General features: G+C 37.2%; 1 protein-coding gene across 10 annotated transcripts in view; it reads right to left on the reverse strand.

Moving 5' to 3' along the window:
* Window positions 1–26,073, reverse strand: part of ARID1B (AT-rich interaction domain 1B) — a 402,274-nt gene that overhangs the window by 343,831 nt on the left and 32,370 nt on the right. For all 10 annotated transcript variants that reach the window (XM_054022819.1, XM_054022823.1, XM_054022822.1 and 7 more), the window contains exon 2: window positions 23,700–23,894. In XM_054022819.1, the coding sequence (XP_053878794.1) occupies window positions 23,700–23,894 (195 nt within the window). The remainder of the gene's footprint in view (window positions 1–23,699; window positions 23,895–26,073) is intronic.

Genomic DNA, 26,073 nt, shown 5'->3' on the forward strand with positions numbered 1-26,073 from the left:
CTGAAATTTGGTGCCTAGAGATCTATTATTTGTTACTTCCATTTTGTTTGTCTCCCCCTGTTGGCAGGAAAGGGTAAAATCTACAACACCAGGCCTGGTACATATAATAATGCAGACTTAACTAGCAGAAAGAGCCAAATTTACAGCCCAGTACTAAAGGAAGACTATCAGTTTGACTTACTACCTTTTTATTGGCATAAATCCCACTTTCTAATGGCCTTCTTGTTCCTGCTTATGAGAAATTATTGCACAGCTTATGCTAACTGCTTTCTGTCATGTTTCATTTCCAAACACCATCTTTTGTCAGTTTTTTCCAATCAAACCCAGAATAGACCATCAATGTGAATAAAGATGATCTGTCCAACATTTTTAATAAGCTCATTTTGAAGGTAATTTTCATCTTCCCTACTCCTTGAATCAAACCCTCTCCCCACACGCACAAACACAAAAACAAATCCAAAAAGAAATACCATTCCAATGAATCCTAAATGCCACAAGATATATATTTATACTTGAGCTGCAAAGCTCATTTGGCTGAAGTGCTACCCTTGCCTGACTGAGAGGGAATAACACAGAGATGGACAGTCAAAATAAACTGCAGAGTTTTATTTGTATAATACACATAGCTGCACTGTAACTGTGGAATACACATGCACTGTTTCTCTTTTCTTGTTCATCCCGCTGGACTTTACATTCTGAGCTAAAACAGCAGCCTTCTTATCAGGGAGTAGAGGTCGGACCCCTTTGTTTCCATGGCTCATCAGACTCATATCAAAACTGCACCAGCGCTGGACACAAATCCTCAGAAAGCGGCAAGTGATGGAGATCACTTTTTTTAAAGGACAAGAACCAACGCCTGCATTGAACTACAAGCAATTATGTAACTAGATTTGAAAGGTGTGAAAGTTACAATAAAAATATTTGCTATGACAGCTCTTCACATCGGTAGTATCATGCTCTACCCATACTGCAGGGGAGCAGATGGTACCTTTCAAGCACATTTAGACCAGGTTTTGAAGGACACTTACAAATAAAACCGTCAACAAATAACAGCACATGTGAATTAAACAGACATCATTTTAGCTTTGCTAAATTTTGGAAGGATGCTAGGATGGTCAAGATGCTTGGGCGGGAATCTCTTTTACATTCACTGATATCAATAAACAACTCCAAGGAACTTGCAGCCTAGATTCTATAGTGGTCAGCAAAAATGTAAAATGACTCCTGTCCCTTCAGATGAAGTGGTTTTTAGAAGTTATTGTACTGAGGAGTTTCCCTCTATCGTCTCCTTTCCCCAAAAAAGTGATTGAACACTATCCCGTTTCAAGCACTTAAGGACATTGCACTAAGTTTATTTACATACTGTACTATGATTACCTAGAGATTTAATGTGACATCATGTTTACCCTGAAACTCCAAATAGTTATTTAAAAGTTTGGTGTTTTTTTTTAAAATCCTCTTGCTCTTTCTAAGTGTTGCCTGCTCCATAAATGACTCTAGGCAGTTTTCCACTTGTCCAAGCAGATGAATCATTTGTCTGTGCCCATGAAATAGGTGGATTTGTGGGGTCTTAGTCTATTTCTGATTGTCATGACAAAATCTATATTTGGGTTTGGAAGGATTAAATTTTTATTGGTAAATGCCAGTAAATGACATTTCCAACACACACACACACACACACACACACACACACGTATTTCCATCAATAATAACTGAAATTTACAGACAAGCAAAGAAAGAAAAATGTTTCATGAGAACTTATTAGAGTTTCATATAAGGATATTTACTTTGTATATCTTGACATGTGATGTTGAGAATTTGTGTTTTAATGGTTATAAAACTACCTTTTTGAATTTCAATGTTTACTATAATTAAATAATTATTGTCTAACTCCCCCCACAGTCAGACCTCCCCATAATTTCCTGAAACTGAACATTTAAATCAATAAAAATAAAAAAGATTAAAACATAATTTTGTGCTACTGTGAAAATCTGAATGGATAAAAATAAAAAAGGAATAAAAATAGAGCTTATAAATAAAATAAATATTATCCATCAAAATTATAACAAATAATAAAAATCAAATTTTGCCAAGCACTGTACAATACATTGTATTGTCAAGATGGTTTTCCTGCCTGGTCATCCTTTCACAGATGCTGCCTATTTTGAAATGGATTATCTGGCAAATACCATTGAAAAACCACATAAAACACTAAAACCATGTTTAAGACACTGTTTTGTCAAAAGGAGAAAACTAAGGCAAAATTTAGCACTTAAAATTTAGCACTGCTAAAATAAATACAAAACTTTAAACTGCCCTGACACGTGAAACACTATGAGTGAAATATAAAGATAGCACACAACTTTTACACTCCAAGGAACTAGTTATGCCCCTTTTCCAATACTTTTTTAAAGCACATAAACCATTCTACAAATACAAAAATCTGGAAAATATGTAACTTGACCCTCTTTTCTAGGTACTCGCATCCAAACTATGTCTAAATCCTGTTGCTTCATCCTGCATAACAACACCTCTAAGATCCAGCCTTTCCTCTGTCCCTAAGTTTTTCATTCAGACCCCATCATCTCACATCTTGACAGCTGCAACATCCTCCATTCTGGCCTTGACAAGTCTATTTTACCCCACTTACTGTATATCCATTCAAAATGCTATGGCAACGATCATTTTCTTGGCTCGTTACTTTGATCCTGTCATCCCTCTCAGTGTATCTTTCTATTGGCTTCCTCCTGTCCAACACATCGAAAACAAACTACTTGTCTTCACTTTTAAGGTCCTTCCTGGCTTATCCCTCTACCATCTCATAGGTGGTATCAAGATGTCAACCTCCATCTCTGTTCTTCAAATGATGCCAATCTTGACTGACCACTCCTGACTGCCCATTTAAACATTTTTCCAACAAGCACCTTTGTACTTTCTGCTATGCTTCCCCTTATGCACTGGAGAAGCTCCTCATAAATATCTGCAAGACTACTTCAACCATCTTCCTTCAAATCCTTTAGAACTCTGCTCTGCTGTGATGCCTCCAAACAACTCAACGCTGCTTAGGCAGCTGGTTTGCTGGGACTACTGTTTTTCATGATAACTGGTAACATTTCGTCGTTTTCTTGTGCTCTCCTACCTCCCTCTTTGTTGTATCCATCTGTTGTCTACAGTCTTATATTTAGTTTATAAGCTCTTCAGCGTGGGGCCATCTCTGCTTATACAATGCCTAGAACAACAGGCCCCTGGCCTCTAGGTTCCACTGTAATGCAAATAAATAATACATTCTAGAAATGCTGTAGTGTCATTAAAGAAAAGAAAAAATATCCAACACTGCCCATTAATGTACATGTAATGTAGTAAAACCAAGTAATTCAACTATATAAATAAATCTATAATCATTGTACTGCAAAGAGGTGACCCCTCATTCTTCCATAAAGAAATGCTGTGGCAAGCATCCTCTGTCATGCTATCTGAGATGGTAAGACTTTCTTGGCAGGATTGTATGGAAAGTCAAACGAGGCTCTGTGATAAGCAACTATTAATTATTCCATCATACAGTTCATGAGTATTTGTGCTTGATGTGCAGGTGCACCTTTGTGAGGGGGTACCGTGTTGGATTTCTTTTAAAAAGAAACACATGGAGGAAAGAATGAGACTCCGCTTCTATATCATTTTCTAAAATGCGTTCTTCCCAATGGACGAACGACCCTTTTGGATAAAGCAGGGTTGAATATTCAGTATCAAGCAAATACTGCATTCAGTTATTTATAAGCAATCATGCAGTTATAATAAATTAACAACATTTAGCACTTCTATGACACCTTTCTTCCAAGGATCTCAAAGTGCTTTACGAAGTTAATTAAACCCTCAATAGCACAGAGGGTCAGGGAAGTATTATTATCCCCATTTTATAGATGAAGCTGATTCACAGAGTGGGTAAATGATTTGCCTGGTCACACAGCATGTCAATAGCAGGTGTTCTGACTATCTGCCTTATGTTTCACACTCCAACCCCTTTGTGGGACCATATTTTCTTCCTATTATGTAATGTATAGTAATTTCTAAAGATTAGGATGATCATAAATAGCTTCCTTAAGTTTTAGTAGGGTTTGCAGGCATTTTAAAGAAAGCAGAATATAAATTGCAATAAATAGTTTTCTGAAGAAGTGTTGTGAATTTTAAATACAATTGATTCCCCATCCCCTCCCACAAAAAGGAAATGTTTTTAAATGAAAAATTACTTCTCACATAGAAGACAGAATTTTAACTGTCTATTCCATTGTCTGGAGAAAGTAGAGGATAATATCTGAAATAATAACTGGAGTATATTGTAACATGGCTCCCGGGCATTAAAAAAATATAAAGTAAGTCATTAGCTATTAACAGAGCCAGAGAAAATTGTTATAATTAAATCCTAGTTTAATCTACTGTATAGTTTTATGAGTTAATTGTAACATGTTTCTTTGTGGTCAGTTTTGGAAAGTAAACTGTTAATCAAAAAAAAAAAACGGTTAAAGGAAACTACTGTCTGTGGATAGAAAAAATACAGAGAGAGCAAGAGGCACATATCCTTGCGTGGAAATTCTACGACATTAGCTTTCCTTTACCACAACTTCATGGTGCCTGCTCTTTGGTATCTCTTGGCTCTAGAAAGTAAAATGGGCTAATATTGCACAGGTTAGCCAATCTACAAACTATCGTACTCACCAGAAGGAATCTTCCCACATACGCACAGCAAAACTTGAAGAAATTATTATATAAATCCTGAAGTCCTTACTCAGGTAAAACTCCCACTGACTTCAGCAGGTCTTTTGTCAGAGTAAGGACCCCAAGTACTGGTCCTACATTTTTAATTAGTAATTTAAAAAAAAATCTCCGATGTATTCTGTGTCAAATTACCTCAGAAGAGGAAAGGATGTGTGCTGAGTCACAGTCAAGAGGGCCCAACTGTTGAACAGCTTCTCAGCTAAAGGGGCCTAATCTTCAGAGATGCAGCTGTCACTGACCCTAGTATGAGGGATAGGTGTTCACGGCTTCTAACGATCAGGATTTTTGTGTATAGTTTTGAGAGGAAGAGGGCACAAAGACCAAGCTGTAACTTTACAGTGCTCTGAGATAAGCTTCTTGTTAAGGAAGCTACTACTGCCCTGGTGGTATGAGACTAAATGACACAACAGGACACCACAACTACTTTTGTATGTCATCTCAATTCTTATAATGAAAACTTTAGGTCATGGAACAGTTACTCCATTTACAGACTTTTGATCTCTTCTACACACATATTAACTACCTGTCTGGAATTTAAGGAATGGAAAAAAATCTTTTCCTTAGCACTCTTTACATAAGGACAAAATGAAAAGAATTAAATTACTTTACCTTTATGAAACTTCATGAATGATTTTTGAAGGCACAAGATTCCTTTCTAGTCTTATGGGCTGAGCATATTGTTACAATACAGATTCTTTGTAGAAAGCAAAAAAAATGAGTACCCTGATTGCAGGGATTCAAAAGGACTGAATTGCCATTTGCAGAACCAAAAGTTTTAGAGAATAAAAATTCAGTTCCAGACCTTACTAAATTGATTGCTAGATAAAATTGTACAACATCTGGAGGAGATTTCAGTAGGAACCACTGGAACTGAGATGGTGTAAATGACAACTACTGAATTTTTAAACAGCAGACTTCCAACATTTATGTCAGTTTCTTTCAGAAAGGACTGCACAGTCACCCAATGATAACTTCTCAGGTGTGACATTCAACATCAGTTGATATAGACTTGCCTATATTTTGCATTCAGCTCTAGAGTCACAGTACTTTCAGGATCTGTGAAGACTTTAGTGTAGTGCAGAGATTCAAAGAATATAGAGCTGGAAGGGACTACTGTGATCATCTACTCTGAAGTCTTGCATCTAGTCTGAATTGTCCAGCTTCTGCTTCCAGACATTGGATCTTTTTTTATACTTTTGTCTATTGGAATGAAGATCCCCTCTATCATCACATTTCTGTTCCCTACATTTTGTATATAAACTGTGACCAATTTACTCCTGTCTATATATCCAAGGACCACATTAGTAAATCTGGCCACAGAGTCACAATGGGAACTCATGTCATCCACCATGACTCTCAAGTCTTTCTCATCACTGCTTCCTAGAACAGAGTCCTCCGTTCTGTAAGTATGGCCTGTGTTCTTTAATCCTAGATGTATGACTTTACAACTGGCCATATTAAAACACAACACTGTTTGCTTGTACCCAGCATATGAAGCAACCTTGATTGCTCTGTATCAAGACCTGTCCTCTTCATTATTTACCACTCCCCCAATCCTTGCATCCTCTATTTGTGTCTTCTCTAGCCAGATTGGAAATTCAAAGAATGTAGCTCCCAGAAAACACTCAAACCTATAAAATAGACTCAGTCCAATATTTCCACTTATCTCTACTGTCTTATTAACTTCCCTGTGTGGACATTCAATCGTCTTATACACTACTGAAAAGTCACCATCTCAATACACAGCAGGGTGTGGTAGGAAATCAATTACGCTGACACTTGTGGTACAGTAGGGATTTAAAGATGTAGAGAGAGCATCAGGAGTAAAGTCCACATATGAGGCCATTAAACCAGGGTCAACAGCCAATCATTTACTGACACCAACTACAGTTAGGAGAAGGCTAATCAGTCCCTTTTGTAAGATTTATCATTTGTCCCTAGATAATCCTTCTTTTTCTAAATAGTCAAAATGCACCACAATAAAAAGATTCAGGTTCTGCCTCCGAGCCAGGTTATATTAGTTAAAATGTGGGTTCAGATTTTCCACTGCATATTCTGTCACTGTATTTCTGATTAGACTGTCACTGAGGTAGAGAGGAGATGTGTACCCTTTTGAGACCATTCAGATTTAAACCAACAGGACCTTTCATTGAAGAACCTAAAGAGTGGAGATTATGCCAAAAAGAAGGTACTGGCATAAATAATATCTTCTAGAACCTGTGAATAAAACACTCCTGACATAACATGAAATCTCCTGCAAATCTACTTATAAAGTGTTGGCCACAGAAGCCAAAATGCTGAGAATGGCACCACCTTGGGCAAATTTTACTGCAAGTCAGACACCCAATGGGAGAGTTAATGACCAGCAATGACATTCCCAAATAATAACTGAGAAGGGTCTTCTTCCTTCTTTAAAATCACCACAGCAAACACTACACCCACTGAGGCGGCGGATGGGGAGGGAGAGGAAGAGAGAGAAAATGCCCTACACAGCAGCATCCAGAACAACCTTTCAAAATTCTACTTGCCCACTCCTTCTTTTCATGGATAAGCAAAATATAATTAGTATTATCATCACCATTGCAGTAAGGATAAGTACATAGATTTTTGTGCCTAGGATAGTAAATGTTCATGACAATTTTGCAAGGCTGATCTAGAGCATCTTCATCTTTTTTGGATCAACCACTAGAGTTAGGGATCAGTGAAGGAATGAAAAAAATTTTACAACAGTTTCATAAAAATATAAAACTCACTGTTCAAATATTAACTATGACATAATTGCTCCAACTGTATGGAACTAATTATTTATTTAGGAAAAAGTTTCCCCATAAAGGAAAGTGTTCATTCTCATGTGAATCTTCTAGATGTTGAACCATTTTCACTTATCTAAAAAAAAAAAATTGTAATTTTACATGTTGCACACTGTGTGCATTACTAGATAAGACATAGTGCTGAACACACAGGGAGAACAAAAATTGTAGTCCAAAATCAAAGGCAATGCAGTCATAAAAATGTGCAGATTTATATAGGATTCACTGTAAAAATATCTCCAGGGTAATCATAAATTGTTCTAGCATCCTCAAGATTTCCTACTGCTATCTTCTCCTTTTATTCAAAGAAAAAAGCAATGATTCAAAATGGAAGCTCAGTAATTATTTACAGCTCAGTATGTAAACTGTAAAATGACTGGCAAAGTTCTTAGCACATCAACTTAGATATATGTAAGCAAGACATTCTTTCCCTGTGGTAGGCGGCCCCATGTCAAGTAACTATGTGCTAGAACTTGTCCTGTGCTACCTGTTCAAAGGGAACTGCGCAAGAATATTTCAAGCTCTGACAGATACCACTTCGTGCAAAAACATCCACAGGAGTATTACAAAAAAAGACAGCAGTGATGTTTCAGCAAACCCGGTGTCAAGAAAGGTGCTCTCCTGCATTTTTATTGACACACAAGAAGTGAATGATCATTCCTTATATAATCTGTGTCAGCAATGCTGATACTGCTTTTCTAGAGGTCCACAGTCCTTTCCATGCATCCCCAAACCCTTTCATTTAAGATTTTACCTCTCTCCACTGGGGATGGGACTGAACATGGCAAATATTCTGGTATAACTCTGCAACCTTCACAGACAGGAAAAAGTACCCAGTAAAAAATTGCAAGCTATATTTTATAGCACTCTACTACTAAATGACTAAAGGATTAGTGAGGCCCGAAATGTTTTGTCTTTTCCATCAGCAGCTGTTTATACATTTTTAAGGACTTTTTATAATCAATTTTAAAAGGATCTAGAACTCACATACCTCTACCTATTCTTGTAAATGGGATACATTGGAACATGTCTACTTTTAAAAAAATACGTTTCAACTAAAAAAATGTGTTTTCTTCACTAAGGAGAGCACCAAACGTAACCTACATTTTGACATTCTTTATAACAATAGCTACTACTAAACTTCAGAATAATGTTTGATTTTATTTTCTGAATTTAAGAGTATTCTTTTTCTGGTTTTACAGAAAATGTATAGTAGTTACAGAAGCCCCGTAGGCAAATGGAAAATGACCCAAGTAGGAACAGTTATAATACTTTACATTTATTTTTTAACAGGCTCTCGAGCCATTTCAAAAAGGTGGGCAAATATTATTATCTCTCACTTTACACCCATAGAAAAACTAATTCGGAATACAGAAAGCAAAAAATATTAAATTACAAAAGACAAGATTCAACAAGCTATCAGAGAGGTACAAGGGAAATTAACAAGATGGGGGGGAAAGCAGAATTCACGGTTACAGGCATAAAGGAGCATTTCTTATATAACAACGTTATGTTATAAAATTCCAAAAATAAAGAACAAATGTCTGCACAGTGATGGCATTTATCAAGTGTACTTTTTACCATTTGGTCCAAGACTACACATTTATTCAGATCACAGAACCTCCAAATTGCCAATGTGGGGAGTAGGGTGACCAGACAGCAAGTGTGAAAAATCGGGACAGGGGGCGGGGGTAATAGGAGCCTATATAAGAAAAAGACCCAAAAATCGGGACTGTCCCTATAAAATCTGGAGATCTGGTCACCCTAGTAGGGAGGATATATGCAATGTTCCCTCAATTTTTTTCCATCCATGTACAGAATGATTTTTGTTATGTGGACCAATATCAAGGTAATGTGCAGGTGTGCCACCAGTAGAAACAAAAAACCTAGATAGAATATATATTTTAGAAAATTACCATCGGGATAATTACTCCACCCAGGACAGGTTAGGCATTTTAGAACTCACTACTAAATTTAAACAAAAGAGAGAAATAAAATTATGAAATGGATAGACCAGTCCAGAAACTAAAATAACAGCACTTTGAACGAATACAATTACAGAGTATATATGTGCATTGCAGAAAGTACCAAGAAGTAACAATAACAACACAAGGATGTGTTGGGAGGTGAGTGTGAGACAGACACTGAGACTCTGTGTGTGTGTGTGTGTGTGTGTGTGTGTGTGTGTGTGTGAGAGAGAGAGAGAGAGAGAGAGAGAGACACACATACACACACACACAGATTGTATGTGTGTGAGAGTGAGTGAGAGACACACACACACACATACACACAAAGAGTGAGTTTGTGAGAAAGAGAGAGAGAGAGACATAGAAAGTGTGTGTGTGCTGGCTGTTGGGGAAGTCAATGAGAGACCATACACTATCTCTTGAAGGCACTCACACCAGAAGGCTCAGACCACAGCAGCTGCCAGCAGCTCTCCTGCTCCTGAGCCTGTCTCCCCCCTCCTCTGCTCTGCGGAGATGGGGTACATGGGCAGGGGGGAGGCTGCGGAGAGGGACACCCTGACATCAGCGCCCTTCTCCTCCTCCTCTCCACCCCCCCTCCCCCGCATAGCAAGCAAGAGGTTCCCAGAAGCAGCTGGCCAGGAGCTCCAAGGCAGAAGGCAGGAGCAACGCGGTTGCAGAGCAGCAGGGGGAGGGGCACCTGAATACACGCCACCATGTGCGGCACTTGATTCACTTCTGGGCAGCTGCACAACCGTGCAGCTTAGAGGGAACACAGGATATATGGGATTTTTTTACAGCATCATCTTCAGGGCTCGAGAATTCCACTCACCTGCTCTTCAGCAGCAAGGAAGATTTTTTTCTTTGTGAGTGTGGGGACTAACCCATCAATTTCTGCGGAATTTAATCTTTCATTGTAAAAATATAAATTTCTAGCTAAAACAACCTTCTAAATATAAACTGAGCATAAACCCATTAAGCACTGTCTTCCTGAATCTGCAGAGGGATATATCCAGTACCTCTGCCTTTGTTTTAACTCATGGTTATGCCAAGCAGTACTAAAGTGAAAACTGACTAGACACACAGTGGTCAGTTTCCACTGGTGCTTTTAGAATGCTGTGGGCCACAGGTGAATTGTCAAAAAACATATTAATTTTATTGTCCTGCTGATTGGGAAAGTCAGGAGCAGCAGAACAATACATTATTCAAGGAGGAAAAAAGGACCCTTAAACAGAGGCTTGCAGAGGAACTGCCCCCCTTGCCCATAGAATCAATGTGTTTCTAGCAATGAACCACACATATTTACTTTTCCTGAAAGCTGTTTGCACAAAATAAAATAGTTCAGAGAAACAGATAGCCCTGTAAAAGAACTAAGTAACTCTGCCAATCTGGCCTACAAAGCATAAAAAACACTCAAAATAAATACATTGTTTTTATAATTAAAACATCATCTTCCCCAAGTGGCTGCCTAAACCTTGCTCATTTAGATCAGAAACTTGTATCAAAACAGAAGTTTATACTGAGTTTTCCCAAAACGGAGATGGGAACTCTACCTCTGTTCTATGGAATATAGTAATAAAGAGTGCAATTTTCCCCTTTGACATAAATATCAAAGCTAGATGTCACTTATTTTTCCTCAAAGAGACACCTTTTAAAGTAAACATTTGAATTTATTTTCTAATGTGGACTTGCTAAAGGGGAAATATGTAACAACCTGGTTAACAATGCCTATATATCTTATCCTTAAATCATCAGTCCAAATACTACAATGTTGCTAAATAAAAATAGCCAGAAAGGAGAAAAAGGGGTAGCACACATACAAATATGAGAGAGACATAGATTCCTCTCCCCACCACCCTTTATTATTTATTTTTAAGGTATCTGAGGATTCATATTTTCAATCCTTTAACCAATAATGCAGGAGTTTAATATTCTTGCTTTATTTTAAACAAAAACAAACTAAGCACCACAGGTGCAAGTGAAGCTCCAGTGAAAGAAGTGGTCACACTCCAGCCTGTAAAGCAACAAAAGCCTGGGAAAAGTGGATGGGCTTTAAGCAGTATTTCTACTTTCCCTTCATTCCATCCGCACTTACTTTTAATTTCATCTTCAAAAGAAGAAAATAAAAAACTAAAAAAAATCAAGAGAATTAAACCTTCTGATTCAATATTTACACTGGGATCTTCCCCTGCCCCTGAGATGGAAGGAAAATACCAATGTTTAGTGAAAACTATAAGCAGCAAAGTGATATATGAAGAGCTGATAAAAGCTATGGAAACTCTGGTGCCAGAAAAAAAGTGACCCAAGCAGAAGAAATAAGGAACGTAAGGATTGATCCTACTTCTTGAACTTACACACTGTTCAACATCAACTACACAAAAGAGGGTTGACAAAGCTTTTTTACTTTTTTGTAGTATTTATCATTTCACCACAAGCTATTTTTCAAATCAAAAAGGTCTAATTATTTTTAATAGAATTTTATTTAATTGATTCTAGTTTAATAGGTTTTTTTAAAGGAGAGAAAGGGTGTGGGGGGAATGGGAGTCTAACTAGACAGTGAGTTGTTGAGAACTCAGAGACAATCATTTAAAAAAGGCACTTCAGCACCAAAAGAGCCACAAACTTCTAAATTTTATTATATAGGTTTATTACCTCCATTTTTTAGGTCCTCAGAGCAGCCTGCCCGTATCTGGATGATCACATTACACTCATGCATCCCAGAGTACAATGGAATAACAACATTATTGCCTTTATAAGTCTACTTCATTCAATATTTAGCTTTTTGGTGCTTTTGAAGATTTTATCCAAATGACAAACAAAGATATTGAAGCCCCATTTTCAAAAGAGACTTAGACACTTGGAAGCCTTACTCCCACGGACTTTCAATGAGATTTAGGCTTTTACATTCTAAAATATGGTTTTGGCTCCTACATCACTTAAGATGCTTTTGAAAAATTTTACCCAATAGTTTAAAATTTCAAGTATTCTTATTTTATAGGTTAAAAATCACAAAACTTCAGAAAAGAACTTAGAATCACTTGCTGTTTTAAACATTTCTGATTACCTTTTTAAAAAGGACAGCATTTAATTTGCACTATAATAAATGCACTAGAGGCTCCATCTGACCCACTCTACTGTTGCCAAACTGGAACTCTGCCTACTGGATCTCGAGGGGCTGATTCTGATCATACTTACAATAATGTCAATCAAGGATAACTCAACTGAACTCCAATATCACGAGATCAGAATCAGGCCCCTTGAGTGAAATCCTTGCTTCACTGAACTCAATGGCAAAACTCCCATTGACTTCAATGGAATCAGGATTTCACCCCTTATCTACAGTTCAACTATTAGTCATGGGAAACATACGCCCTCCTAATTTTAAAACTCAAATACCAGTGACTCCCCTGCACTAGTTCAGATTTATGAATAATTGATAGTATGTGTTGATAAGCTTATATCAGCTATATATAACATTTTCAAAATGTCCGGTGGGTATATTGTAGCAAGTATAGTCAAAATGTTACTACATATATGTTGGTTGTAGTTAGTTCAAACATTATGAGCACAAAACTCTCCTTTGATAAATATAATCGACAAAGAGCTGTTAGCTAAAGTTATAATACGAACAGTAACAATTAATTATCCTTAACCTAAACCTCCTGGTTAGACATTAATTGACAGCTATTAAACATAATTCCACAGCAGAGTTTTCTTAAAATGAGACATTTATTTCACTATGGATTTAAATACCTTAATTCATGTCTCAAGCTGCCATGCAAAACAAGCTGTCCATAAATAAATGATTCCCCTGCTTCACTCAGCAGAGAGAAAACTGCTCTGTCCCCTACTGCTGATAATCAAAATTCAAGTTTACTAGCTAAATAGCTCTTTGACTGACAGCTAATTCTTTTCATATACAAAATTCTCAACAACAACATATAGGGGAGAGTTGTGCCTTGTCATCTCCCGAAACAGCAACCTTTCCAAATCCCCAATAAACACTTCTGTAGGTTTTCCTCCCTCTTCCTTTCCATGAGCAGCACCAGTTCCAATTTGGTCTAGCTGCACAACAAATGTTATTATATTCATCAAGGTGCTCAGATTAAAGCACAATAACTTAGCATACTGAGAGCAAAACTTAATTAGAAAAATATATTTATTAAACTTATACATATCAACTGCCACTCTCTCAATGATCAATATAAAATGAGCATTTAATGAACATCTGTGAAGAAGTGGTGAGACTTAAATTCTGGCACCAGTGTCCCTTCCAAGATAGCACTCTGCCATCCGCTTGAAGGAACAGTGTTGTTTCCTTGAGGCAGCTGACAGTTTCTGCTTAACCTACAATTTTTTCTACACAGTTCTAAAGAAATGATAGAAACATTTCAGTGATTTCTATTTTCCATAATAATGCAATTCTGCTACTTAAGGGATTTTCTTCAGTAAACATTGTCAGATGACCAATGTTAAGATGAAGAGCTAAGCTACCATAAAGACCCTAACTTATGTCAAATTTGATTCTGCGATTATCTGTAATCTATGCTCACCTCCCTCTATGGAGTGAATTACACTGAATGGAAGGGATAATTCTAAAGGAGACAATACAACATAAAGCCTCATCCCACCATGAACTAAAGTAGCTGCCTTTTTTCAATTTAGTCAATGAGGCTTAGCACCAGAGAGAAAGAAAGAAAAACACTGAACACTTTCCAACAGTCTGCATAACACACACACACACTTTTTAGCGTTTCTATAAACCCAAACTATAAAATCCCATTTCTTTACAAGACAAAGGACAACAGCAACTTTGATTTTACAATGATTAAAGGTTGAATATCAAAAGATTGACTCTTAAAGATGACCTAAAAAAGAAAACAAATGGGGCCAGGCCCTTATTTCCCCTCTTTAAGATGCATAAAGGGAGGTCTACAAGATTCCCCCATCAAAGAAGCCCCCGCCCCCCGCCTATTATTTTGTCTACCATGTTCTTTTCCTGGAAGTTTATAGAGGACTGATAGAATGACTGAAATACCATTCAAATAACAGATTGAGTGAAGCAATTACTTTTATTCAAACTGTTCACAACTCTTTGAATTAAATAGACATTAAAAAACATACTAAAGCAGGGGAGCAAAAGTCACCTTCTTAAAGATGCAACCACCCTCCTTTGAATTAATATTCCAAATATGTAGAAAATAAAAAATAACCAGAACTTCCCACCACCAGTAGAGTCAAATGATATTTTCCCCCTAAGAAATAACAGAGCAAACATTCTACTTTCTCCCTCCTTCCCTCTACCATCCACACCAATATACCTACTAAAAACAATTTCAGAACATAAACTGCAATCTAGCCACAATTCTGTCGCAAGATGAAGATAATATATACACTAGTGAAGGAAATATATATACAGCTGGACTAGTTTTCTTTGTGTATATGCATTAGCTTCCAATTACTAGGTTGAAGCAAACCATTATCATTAACCCCACCTTCTTCTTGGCATACTTCAATCTTCCGGAATTAAAATGATTTCACAAAGTAACACACACACCAGTCACCCAGCAGCTAGTACACTAGTGTTTGCTAGCTTTAAAAAAAATTTACCTTCCAAGTCAATAGCCAATTGATTTCTTTAGTTTAAACTGGACATTTTCAATTTGGGATGTCACCCAATGTGAGCACTGCAAACAGTTAATCATATTGGTGCTTCTATAGTTCTGGTTGACTTGCAGTTTCCATTATAATAAAGCCTTACTGAACATTCCCAGAGATTTTATAACTTTCCTGAGCCTTTAAAATTTACTCCCAAGTTAAAACCCGTCAACCAGAAGCAAATTTCCCCTGCTCCACCCATACAAAGTGTATACACCAAAATAAATAAGTTGGTCTCAGAAGGTTTAAAGTTCTGCCTTTTTAAATATCAGGGATCAGACACCTTGTATAAACTGAGCTTACTGTACACACCATGGCCTCCTTGTATTCCTCCATTCCGCTCTCCCCTCACAAGCTCCCTGTGTCCCATTCTCCCATCCCACTGTATTTCAAAGACTCTCCGCAACTCCCCCAATCACCCACATGCCAGTGGCTTGGTGTACTCCCCATTCAACTCTCCTCCCATATCAGGGACTCCCATTCTCCCACCCCCATAACAGAGACCGTGTGAACCCCATTCCCACTTCCCCCCATGCCACCCATTCCCCACACATACTGACATGCCAAAGGCTCTGTGTGCCCACCCCCTTCCCTCATAGCAGGTTCCCCCATTCTCCCTCCCATGGCAGAAACTCTGTGTGTGCCCCCACTCTCCTCTTTCCAACCATGGCCCCCATTCCAGGGTTCCCCAATCATTCCACAACAGGGGTTGTGTGCCTCAGTTGCCCTTCCCCCAAATCCAGGGGCTCTGTGTGCACTCCTATTCCCCCCATACCAGGGTCCCCCATTCTCTTCCCCATGATAGGGGCTCTGTGTGCCCTCCCATTGCTCTCTCCACCCATTCCAAAGACCCTCTCCCTTCCCCCATAGTAGGGGTTTTGTGTGCCCTCCATTCCCTCCCCTGCCCCAGGGTAAGGGTTCTATGTGAACTCATTACCTCCTTCCTGTTTCTACATTCTCCCCATGCCAGGGGCTCTGTCTGTCCCACTCCCCAGGGGTTGTGTGTGCCCCATTCCCCCCACCATTATTCTACTTTCTGTCTGAGACCTAAGTCATTCAGGGTGTCAACATGTTAAACTCTATGGGCAAGATGAGCAGAGAGGAGCAAAGGAATTGTTATGCTAGCAGGTGTTAATGGATGCCCTCAACCAGTTGTCTGATCCACAGACAACCACAGAGCTGCTTCAGACTGTGGCTGTGCTAAAGAGCTGGCAGGGGCTTCCTGTGTTCTCCAATTTTCCCCCTTTCCCCAAAATCAATAGGATTCTTCCTGGAGGCAGTATTCAAAAGTTATCACATTACAAACAGACAGACAAATGCCACTGAGTTGACGGTAAGGCCTTTGCAAACTCAGCCAATAAAGACACTTAGAAGGTGCATTTTTGCACTCTTAACACTCAATATTTTAAAAACAAAATATGAGAAAATGATCAGTTCACAAACCAGTTTGATTGCATTTGGATATTTTGAAGTTTAAGGCACCAGTCTTACAAATGACTCAGCATGAGCAGGCTCAAAGGGGGAGCAGAGATCCCTACCTAGAGTCTGCAGGATCACAGTCAAAATTAGAAAGGCAGCTATATTAAGCTTTAACTAGTTATGAAGAATGGCTACTGTACATACACATGCAACTATTTTCCATAAAGATTTTACTATGCATCTCACAACACAATCTTATTTTACACAATAAGATGTTGTCCCAGTCCATCAAGTACATAAGAATTTTTAATACATCCTAAACATCAATTACCCAATGATTGACTGATTAAATAGGCCCATCGCAGCACTGAAAGGACCATTCTATTATTTCAGACATATATATATATATATTCAGGCTTTCAGACTTGGTTGAAATCTGTTATAACATTTCATAAACTATTGTATGGTTTGTTTGTTTTCTGGGAGAGATTATTTCCTTTTTTTAAGCTGAGGAAAGGAAAATATTACAGGTACATAATATTGAATGACATTGTAGTACATAGGGTGTGTGTGTGTGTGTGTGTTTAATAAAACACAACCTTAATTTTAATAGAAATGTTTATGTCTTTTTAATTTCAATTAAAACTTTATTTGAACATTTTCCTACAGAGCTTGGAAGCAAAGCACAACAGTATTTTGCAAATACATGAGAACAAGAAAGTGAAACTGACCAGTATCGTTTCATTATCAAAGTGCTAAAGGGAGCGAAAGAACTGAGGAAGAGTAAGTCAGATGTTAAAAACAATTTCCTTTTCAATGATCTGATATTGTTATTAGTAACAGTACAGAGAAAATATTTTCTATCAACATATTTGACCTGGGACTTCATATTTGGAAAAGTGTGGGTGCTCACTATCTTAGATTTTCAGACCAATTAGTTTTATTTCAATACTGTCTCTTTTAAATTCTAGGAAATACATAAAAGACAAAAAATTAAAAGCTCTTATTATGTCTTTAAATGTACAACATAATCTCTCTCAGAAGTCCTGCCTAAGCAGGGATGTTTGTAAGCTTAAAATTACATCTGTCCCACACAGAAAAATTGTCCCTACATTTATGTGTCATTTAAATAAGAAATTCAGTACCATGAAACTGAAGTTATGGAAAATGTTATTTAAAACTAAAGAAATTACACTCATATCATTTTAATAATAAAGTGCAATGAGTTTAAATAAATAAAAATCTATTAAGACTCCAGAACATTAACGGAATAAATTGGTGGAATTAAAAACTCACAAATGAATAAATTTTAAATTCAAGTATTTGAAAATCACCTCTTTTTCTACTGATCTGTCAGGGCCTGAATTCTGGGTTTTTAATAAAAGAGTTGATCATATTAGAATCAATTAATCATAAGCAAGCAAAAGCTGGGTTCTTTATGCAGATCTAGTGGTATGTTATGACACCAGTACTTTCTCTCAGCAGAAACTCAGAACTGTGAACTCTCATTCTTCTAGGTAAACAAAAGAAAAAAGGAGTTTCAAATACTGTTCTAAAATGCATTTACATTGCAATTTTAAATCTACTTAAGTGTTCTGTTAATGCTTAGGCATCTAAAATGGTTTCTAGGCTAAGGCTCAGATTGTACAAACAGCTTACAAACATGTGCAACTTTACTCAACAGAACTAATCCTCCTGAACCGAGACTGAAACATGCTGTACATGTTAAATATTTATCTGTGGACTAAAAAAAAAAAGGACTTTTAAGCCAACCATATTCCTCTTTAGCAGGCCTAGACAAAGGAGAAATATGTTTTTGTCTTCATTTGTAATCCCATAGAGAAACTACTAGACAGAAAGATACCGAGGTCTGTTCTACATGGCACAAATAGCAAAAGAGTATATTCTCACACCAAGAATGAAAAGATTGTGTGAAGAAATAAATTTGCCACGTATGAAACCAGAGAAGAGAGCACAGAAACAAGGTCCCTGAGAGGATGGTGCAAGACCAAGCAGAGTTTTGAAAATAATGGGCAGTCTCCTCTATTGCTTGTACTTTATGAAGCAGTTTGATTTGGTAGCCTTTTACACCCACTTTGCAGAGGTAAACAGCTACAAAAAGTGCAAGACAGTGGAGAATTAGGCCCCAGGAGAGAGATTTTGAAACTGTAGATAGCAAAGTCCACAGACTCTGTAGCCATGGTTTCCAGTAGGAATATTTTTAATCCAAAAATATCATTGTAATGATTCTTATGTTTTTTAAAACATTGTCTTCAAATATCTGTAAAGTCTTGGAATGCATATAAGCAGAATTTCAAGTGTTACAGTCTTTGGGGTTGTGTGTGCCCATCTAACACATACACATCATTTGTGCATTTATACAGAAGAGAATTCAACTCCTTTGAAGTTACAAGGTAAGTAATTCTGATATCCACATGAGAAGAGAAAATGATTTATCTTGTAATTCTGTGTCTCTGAAGTTATAATCTTGCAGGATTCTCACACCTGAATCTTGGCTCCATAAACAGGCAGAACTTCCCCAAACACTAAAGGGTTGTTTGTTTGTTTGTTTGTTTGTTTCTAAAGTAGTAGTGGATGAGAGCATGGGTCATTCCACAACTAGCAGCTGCATGTCACTATACAGAGGCTAATAACCATCTTTGATGTCTGCAGTACTTTCTTCACCAACAGGTCCAAAATAGGATCCAGGAGAATGGTAACCCTATTGGATAGGAGTTCCTGGCCCAGGTTTCTCAGTCATAAGCCCTTCTAGTTTCTACCATAACCAACTCAGTCTGCCAATACAGCCAACTGTTTAAAAGAGTTATAGTAAAATCCGTTCCTCAAACAGAGTTGCTGTCATGGAACTCCTTTGTAGAAGAGATATACTTGGCATCAGAAGAGCCCCCAGCTCTTGTGACCAACTAGGAATCATTGTCTCCCTGCTCCCACACAGTTAATTGATCATGGCACGCTGACATGGGAGCCTGGAGCATCAACCATGGCTCAAAAGGCACTGACACTGACAGTATAAAGACATTCAGTGCACGAGGAATCAGGGATACCAGCATCAATACCAATATTTATGGCCAATGCTTCAGAATCTTGGGGTGCAGACATCGACTTTAATGTTCCCATGTGTTCAGATTGTGCTCACAGCTCCAACAATTCTAGATACATGTAAATTTGCTGTGATTTTCCTCCCCTCAAAAAGCTCTTCTTTTCCTGCAAGGGTGGGTGAAAAAGTCCACTAAAAACCCCACAAAGGCTTTTATTAAACGAAACAGAAAATACTATGCTATTCACTTTATATGAATTATTCCTCAAACATAAAACAGACACACATTGTCCAAAATGAGAAGTTTGCAATTCTGTAAACAAAACACAACTGACTCCCCAGTTGACTAATTAGTAATGCTTTCCAATTTTATATTGGCACTGAGATACAGGTATACTTTTACCAACCTCTCTGATTTTTCAGCACCTACCTTATTACAACAATTTAACCAAACCAATCCATGTGTACTAAGTATCTGCTCGATTCATGCGGAACTGACTGGACAACTCTCTCGAAAATTGACAAAATTCTCAATCAAACTGAGCTCCCTTCTGTGATTTTAATTCCCACAATTTCCTATAATTTTAATGCAACAATTTGTGACAACTTCCTTCACAAAAATAAATCTGGGTTAAAAATCTAAATCTTCAATGTCAAGTGAGCAAGGAAATCAGGTTAACAATTCTTCAGCCTTACTTTTTGCCTTTTCTTCTTGTTCTAGGCTCAACCTACACTACAACCTTTGTATATAGGATCACTAAAATTGTCAAGAAATGCAAAGGTCCTCTGCGTTGTATTTCATATTTTGTCCTTTGTGTAGTTCCAGGTTTTTTTTGTTAATTAATTCAAACTAGATTTTCACCAAGACCAGGACAGTGATGTCATCATCCTGTAAGTAATCACTCAAGTTCCTCCAAAACCTCCTTCAATGCTTTGTTAAGTTTAGTGTCTTTCTTTATGAAGTCCTTTGTAGTAGTTTCATAGAATGCACCCTCAACACTGTTAGAGACACTATTATCCTGAGATTGCTACAAACCTTTGTTGGAAAGCTAGGTACATCATTACCAGGTATATCTCAATCAGCCACGAGGCAGATGGTAGTTGTGAAAGAATTTTTTAACTTCTGCTGCATTAGGTTTCTTTGCAAGTTTTATGTAACATGCTGAACACCTACATGTCAGAAATTTAGACAGACTGCATTCATCTTTTTCACTATATCTTCATTGTCTGAACAAATAGTAGAGACCTCCCTGTCATACTTGTCTCTGTATCTGTGGATGGCATCATCATCCAAATGCACACAACATTCTTCAGTTTCTTCAGTTTCTTTACAGAGACAGCATCAATGGCATTCAGCAGGAACACATTTTTTCTTTGCATGCATGCTTATAGCCAATTATAGGATCATTTCTCATGTTTGACCAAACATCTTCATTAATGTTGATTCTTTCAGTCTTTCTTTAATTTTTCCTCTATTGCTTCATTTGCAGCACCTATTAATAGACCTCTAAGTTAAAATCTGCCACTCCAGACAGCTCTAACCCCAAGCCCTGGCACATAGTGGCTGAAGACAACTCAGGCTTATCTTTCAAGGACTTCTCCTTCAAGACCCTAAAATCTTTAGAGCTTTGAAGACTTTTGCTTGTCTCCTGCTATGGAACTGAGATTCAGGAGTAAGATTCCTGCACAGATGGAATGTTTAGAGAAAAACCACTTACCATGCACCTTTAACCATCTCACGTGAACTTTGCCCACTAATTCCCCCTGGAATTTAGTCTAATATTCCAAAATCTTTGGACAGCATCAAACCACCACTTTAAAACAAAACAAAATAAAAAAATAAAAACACTCTCCCAGAGACGTTTCTTTCCCTTTCCTGCCTCCAAAGCATAGCATACCCACACTCAAATTAGACCAGCACAACTCATAGGTTTTAAGTCCAGATACCTCACAACTCATCAGATTTTCAGAAGTGTACGGTATTTCTGAGTATCTCAAATTGTTGGTTGTTCAATATGAGACATTATAAAGCGCCCCAATTTTCATAAAGTGCTGAGCACACACCCTCTGAAAATGCTGGCCATATAATTTATTTTATATTATAGATAAACATACGATCACTAGACAGTCAATTTCAACAAGTACGGCTGGGCTCCTCTTGCTTTAATATTCATGTCACAGAAGTAAAAATCTAGGCAGAAATGAAAATGTGGCATCTCGAGCCAAAGACAACTTACCACTCAGCTGGTAAGTTGGCAATTCAATTTAGAAACCTGGATTCCTGCATTTTAATCCTTTGTAGAAAGGTGGTAATATATGAGCAATATGAAAAGAGCTGGATTCAGATCATTAGAGGTTCACAAGCCAAACACATGAAGCTCTGGAGGCTGTCCAAAACAAAATCATGCCTAGGTGGTGATGTCCGTTCAATAAAAACTCAATGTCATAATTATCCTCTCACTTTTTCCCTGAAGAGTATTAGTAATCATAACTGTAATGTTGCTCAGCCAATTACATTAATGCTGTGAGAAGACAGATAGGGCCAGCAGCCAATCACTGTGCCAGGTCATTGCCTGTTGACAGATAATGTACAATTATCGAGCAATTAGTAAATGAAGTGAAAAATTCAAACACCCATCTCTGAATAACATAGAATAATTCTTTAAAAATAAAAATATGTTTTAATAACTTTGCTTTGGCTGTAGCTAAACAAAAAACTGAAGGCTCCTTTTTTCCACATCCCTTTCTAATGACAACTGGGTACCATTTATTAAACTGGCAAAATGCCTTGGCTGTATTAAGCTGGCAACGAAGTAAGGTGTTGGCCTCCTTTAAACCAAATCGCCTCTTACAAACAAGTAAACATCCATTTAAAAAAAAATATCTAATGAGGAAAAGGAAAAAGTCAGATGATGAAATGCTGCAACTCAACACACTAATATATCTGAAGTAGCTGAGAACTCATAAGAATAGTATATTTGAAGTTACAAACTAATTAGACACTTGTTGTGTATTCTATGCCAATGGGTAGATATTGGGATTAGATTGAAATAAATATATTTGCCTGGTAGATCATTATTTTCAGTCCTTTTCTATATTTAACAGAAAATAAAGTAAAAAAAATTCTGCAACTAGTTAGCTCCATGTAGAGACAAAACACTGTTTTCCATTCATTATCAAAAAGCCTGGTGCTTGCAATTGAGTATAGAATTCTCAGTCTGCAGTACGACTCTAATCAGAAATCTAGCCGAAATATGCCAACATGCTTTTTTGGATAACTTTAATCTATTTTCCCCTTCAGAAAACAACTACTGCATCTTCACTAATTTATAGTGAGAACGTGGGTAATTAATCCTCTTAAAAAGGGTGGGAAAGGAGCAGAAGAGGTCACCATCAACAGTGAAATCCAACTAGACTAGAGGACATTGTTACATTTATATATCCTCTGATACAAAAAGAAGAAAAAAGCAACCTTTGACTTTAAAAAGAGAGACAAAGAGAGAAAAGAAATAAACCACAGAAAGCTTCGATAAAAATCAACTCTGATGCAAAGACATGACAGGCTCTCACACACTGAACAATATTGGTCTCGCTCCAATAAACTGGTACTGTGTTAGTGTAAGCTTGGAGTTTTTCTTCTTGTGGATGAGAAAACCTATTAGGGGCGGGGAGAAGGAGAGAGAAATGGGTACCTATGTGGGTTTAAAAAAAAAAAAAAAAAAATCCCCAAACCCAAAAAGATGTACAGAGCTAGGTGATGTCAACCAAATTTTTTTTGGCATTCAACATGTTCTCCTCCTAAAAGATATGTCTCTAGCATATTAAATAGCTTAGATATAGTGTGAAATTTAAGAAAACAAATTTATGTAATTATTTATTCATTTTTAAAATAGTCTCTTACCTTCATTCTGAAAGCGAAACACTTTGATTTGAGCATTTTCTTGTGGCCTGCACATTAAGCAGGATGGCAGAGGGGAAGAGGAGAGAAACGAAAGCAATACAGAAAAATCCTCCACCAACCTGTTGCTGTGGATACTGCATTCCTCCCAGGGCTCCCGAGGTCCGTCCCTGCATTCCCATCGGATATCGCTGAGGTCCTGGAGGGCCATATGACTGCCCCGGGTATGGACTGCTTTGCTGTGTCTGTGAATGAGGGTTATTGCCCATTCCATACAACTGAGGTCTCTTCATTACCATTGGATCCATTGGGCTGCCCTGTTATTAAACACAAGCAAAGATCTGCTTTAAACATACTGTAGGAAGAAATTAGAAACACCCCTTAGTATAGCACAGATTATACCTGCATTTATTCAGCACAGTGAACCTTTATTTTGAACACATCCAACAACAATTCGACATACAAAAATGCAGTGAAGTATAGGGCTCTACAAGCAGCATGTTCTAATTTTCCTATTAATTAGAAAAGAGTTTTGAAATATGGAAATGGGACTTAAAATCAGAGATATGACAAAAATATTTTGCACACGTAAGCAAAAAAAGAAAAAAATGGCATTTAAATTTTCTATTATCTCTGCAGGAGATTAAAAAAAAATCAATAAGCACACTAACATGTATAATGATTAGCAATACTGTCTTTAAAGTATTCTTCCAGCTACACCAATTTTATTTACCTGTAAAGACAGTCTTGGGCAAAAATTTTAGCCTGGAAAAGGTGGCTAGTTTTCAAATTCATACAAGAGATGGTGGAAGAAAAAGAAAGTTTTGAAGGAGCATTAAGCATATGATATGTTACATTTCAGAGCCGTTGCATTGCAATCATGTGCATTAATCGGCTTCCAAATCATAATTTGAGTCATAAGCCACATTTCACATGAAAGTCAATTTGCTTCCTTGCCAGACCTCAGAAAATCCAGGACTGGAATGGTTTGGCGTTTTTTTGGTTATTGTATTGTTTTTTTGTTTTTATTTTGTCAGGATGTACCATGCATCTCAAGAGTTTCACGACTGGTGTCAACCAGTGTGTGACACCTTACTGTCACCTTTTTAACTAGTGAGGACAACTGAATCAGATCAAGAGTATAAACTGTCAAGTACAACTCTACCATGTTCCTACAGTGCTGAGCTACAGCATCTATCCTCTACCTCTTAACTAATGTGCATTAATTCGAGGTACAGAAAAGTTACACTTAAAGAAAAAAAGCCTAACACAATATTAGCTTAATTAAAAGCAGGGTTTTCATAGAATCATACAAATTAGAAAAGGAAAAGACCTACTAGTTTATCCAGTTCATTTCCCTCTTAGTGCAGGACTTCTCTACAGTATATTTTCTAAAATTTTGCCCAATCTAGTTTTAAATGTCTCATGGGATGGGGCTTCTTTTTGGAGATTATTCCACAGCCTAGTAGGCTATGATACTAGTAAGTTTTTCCTGATATTCCATTTAAATTTTCTCTTTCTTAATTTCATTCCACTACTGCTACTTACACTAATTTTTATTTCTTTATGTTTACATCAGTCAAAAATATGTAGGGTATATCTCCTCCAAATTAGTCACGGCTTAGCCAACCGTATATATTTAGTTATTTTCATCTCTTTCCTCACAAATAAATCACTCAAACCCATAATTTTTATCATTGGCCTTCTGTAACATCCCACCTATTTGGCAGTATCTTTCTGATAATGACGTATCCGAAACTGAATGCAGTATTCCATGTGTGATCATACCACAGCTGTGTAGATGGGAACTGTTACTTCTTTGTGATATGCCTCTATGCATTTATTTCAAAAGTGCATTAGCCTTTCTTACTACCATATTAAATTGAACGCTCATCTCTAATTTGTGATTCACTATTGCTCCTATATCAGTTTCACTGGGTTTCTCTTTGCTTTATATATCTGACATTTCAAATTATTTTTGCCAGATTATTAGCTTGCATTTGTTTTCAAATTGAGTGTCATTGGATAATTTTCTGTGCATATTTCATATGTCTCTAGGCCACTATGTATTATTACTATATTCTCACTATAGTGTTTGCAACGCTTTCCAATTTAGAATTATCTGTGAATTAATTAAATTGATGTTTCCTTCCCCTTCTAAAGCATTAAACAAGATGTTATATAAATCAGACTTAACAACACTCCCTGAGCTTCTTTCACTAGACTCTTCCCTTACTCAAAACAATACCTATTACCCTTCATTTTAGGTTATTTCTTCCAGGTTTCAATCCACTTGACAACGTTCACATCCAAACCAATTTCAAGTGTAGCATTTCTGCTACATGGTATCAAAGATGGGGCTAAAAGTATAGGCTTCATAATTAGCAATTCCTACAGTTACAGTTAACTGACACTTTCCATTATAAGATCCTATTTTCAGTTCATAAAATAATAGAATTATAGGGTTAGAAGGGACCACAAGGGTCATCTAGTTTA

This window comes from Malaclemys terrapin, chromosome 3 (assembly GCF_027887155.1).
Source record: "Malaclemys terrapin pileata isolate rMalTer1 chromosome 3, rMalTer1.hap1, whole genome shotgun sequence".
In the NCBI taxonomy this organism is placed as follows: domain Eukaryota; kingdom Metazoa; phylum Chordata; order Testudines; family Emydidae; genus Malaclemys; species Malaclemys terrapin.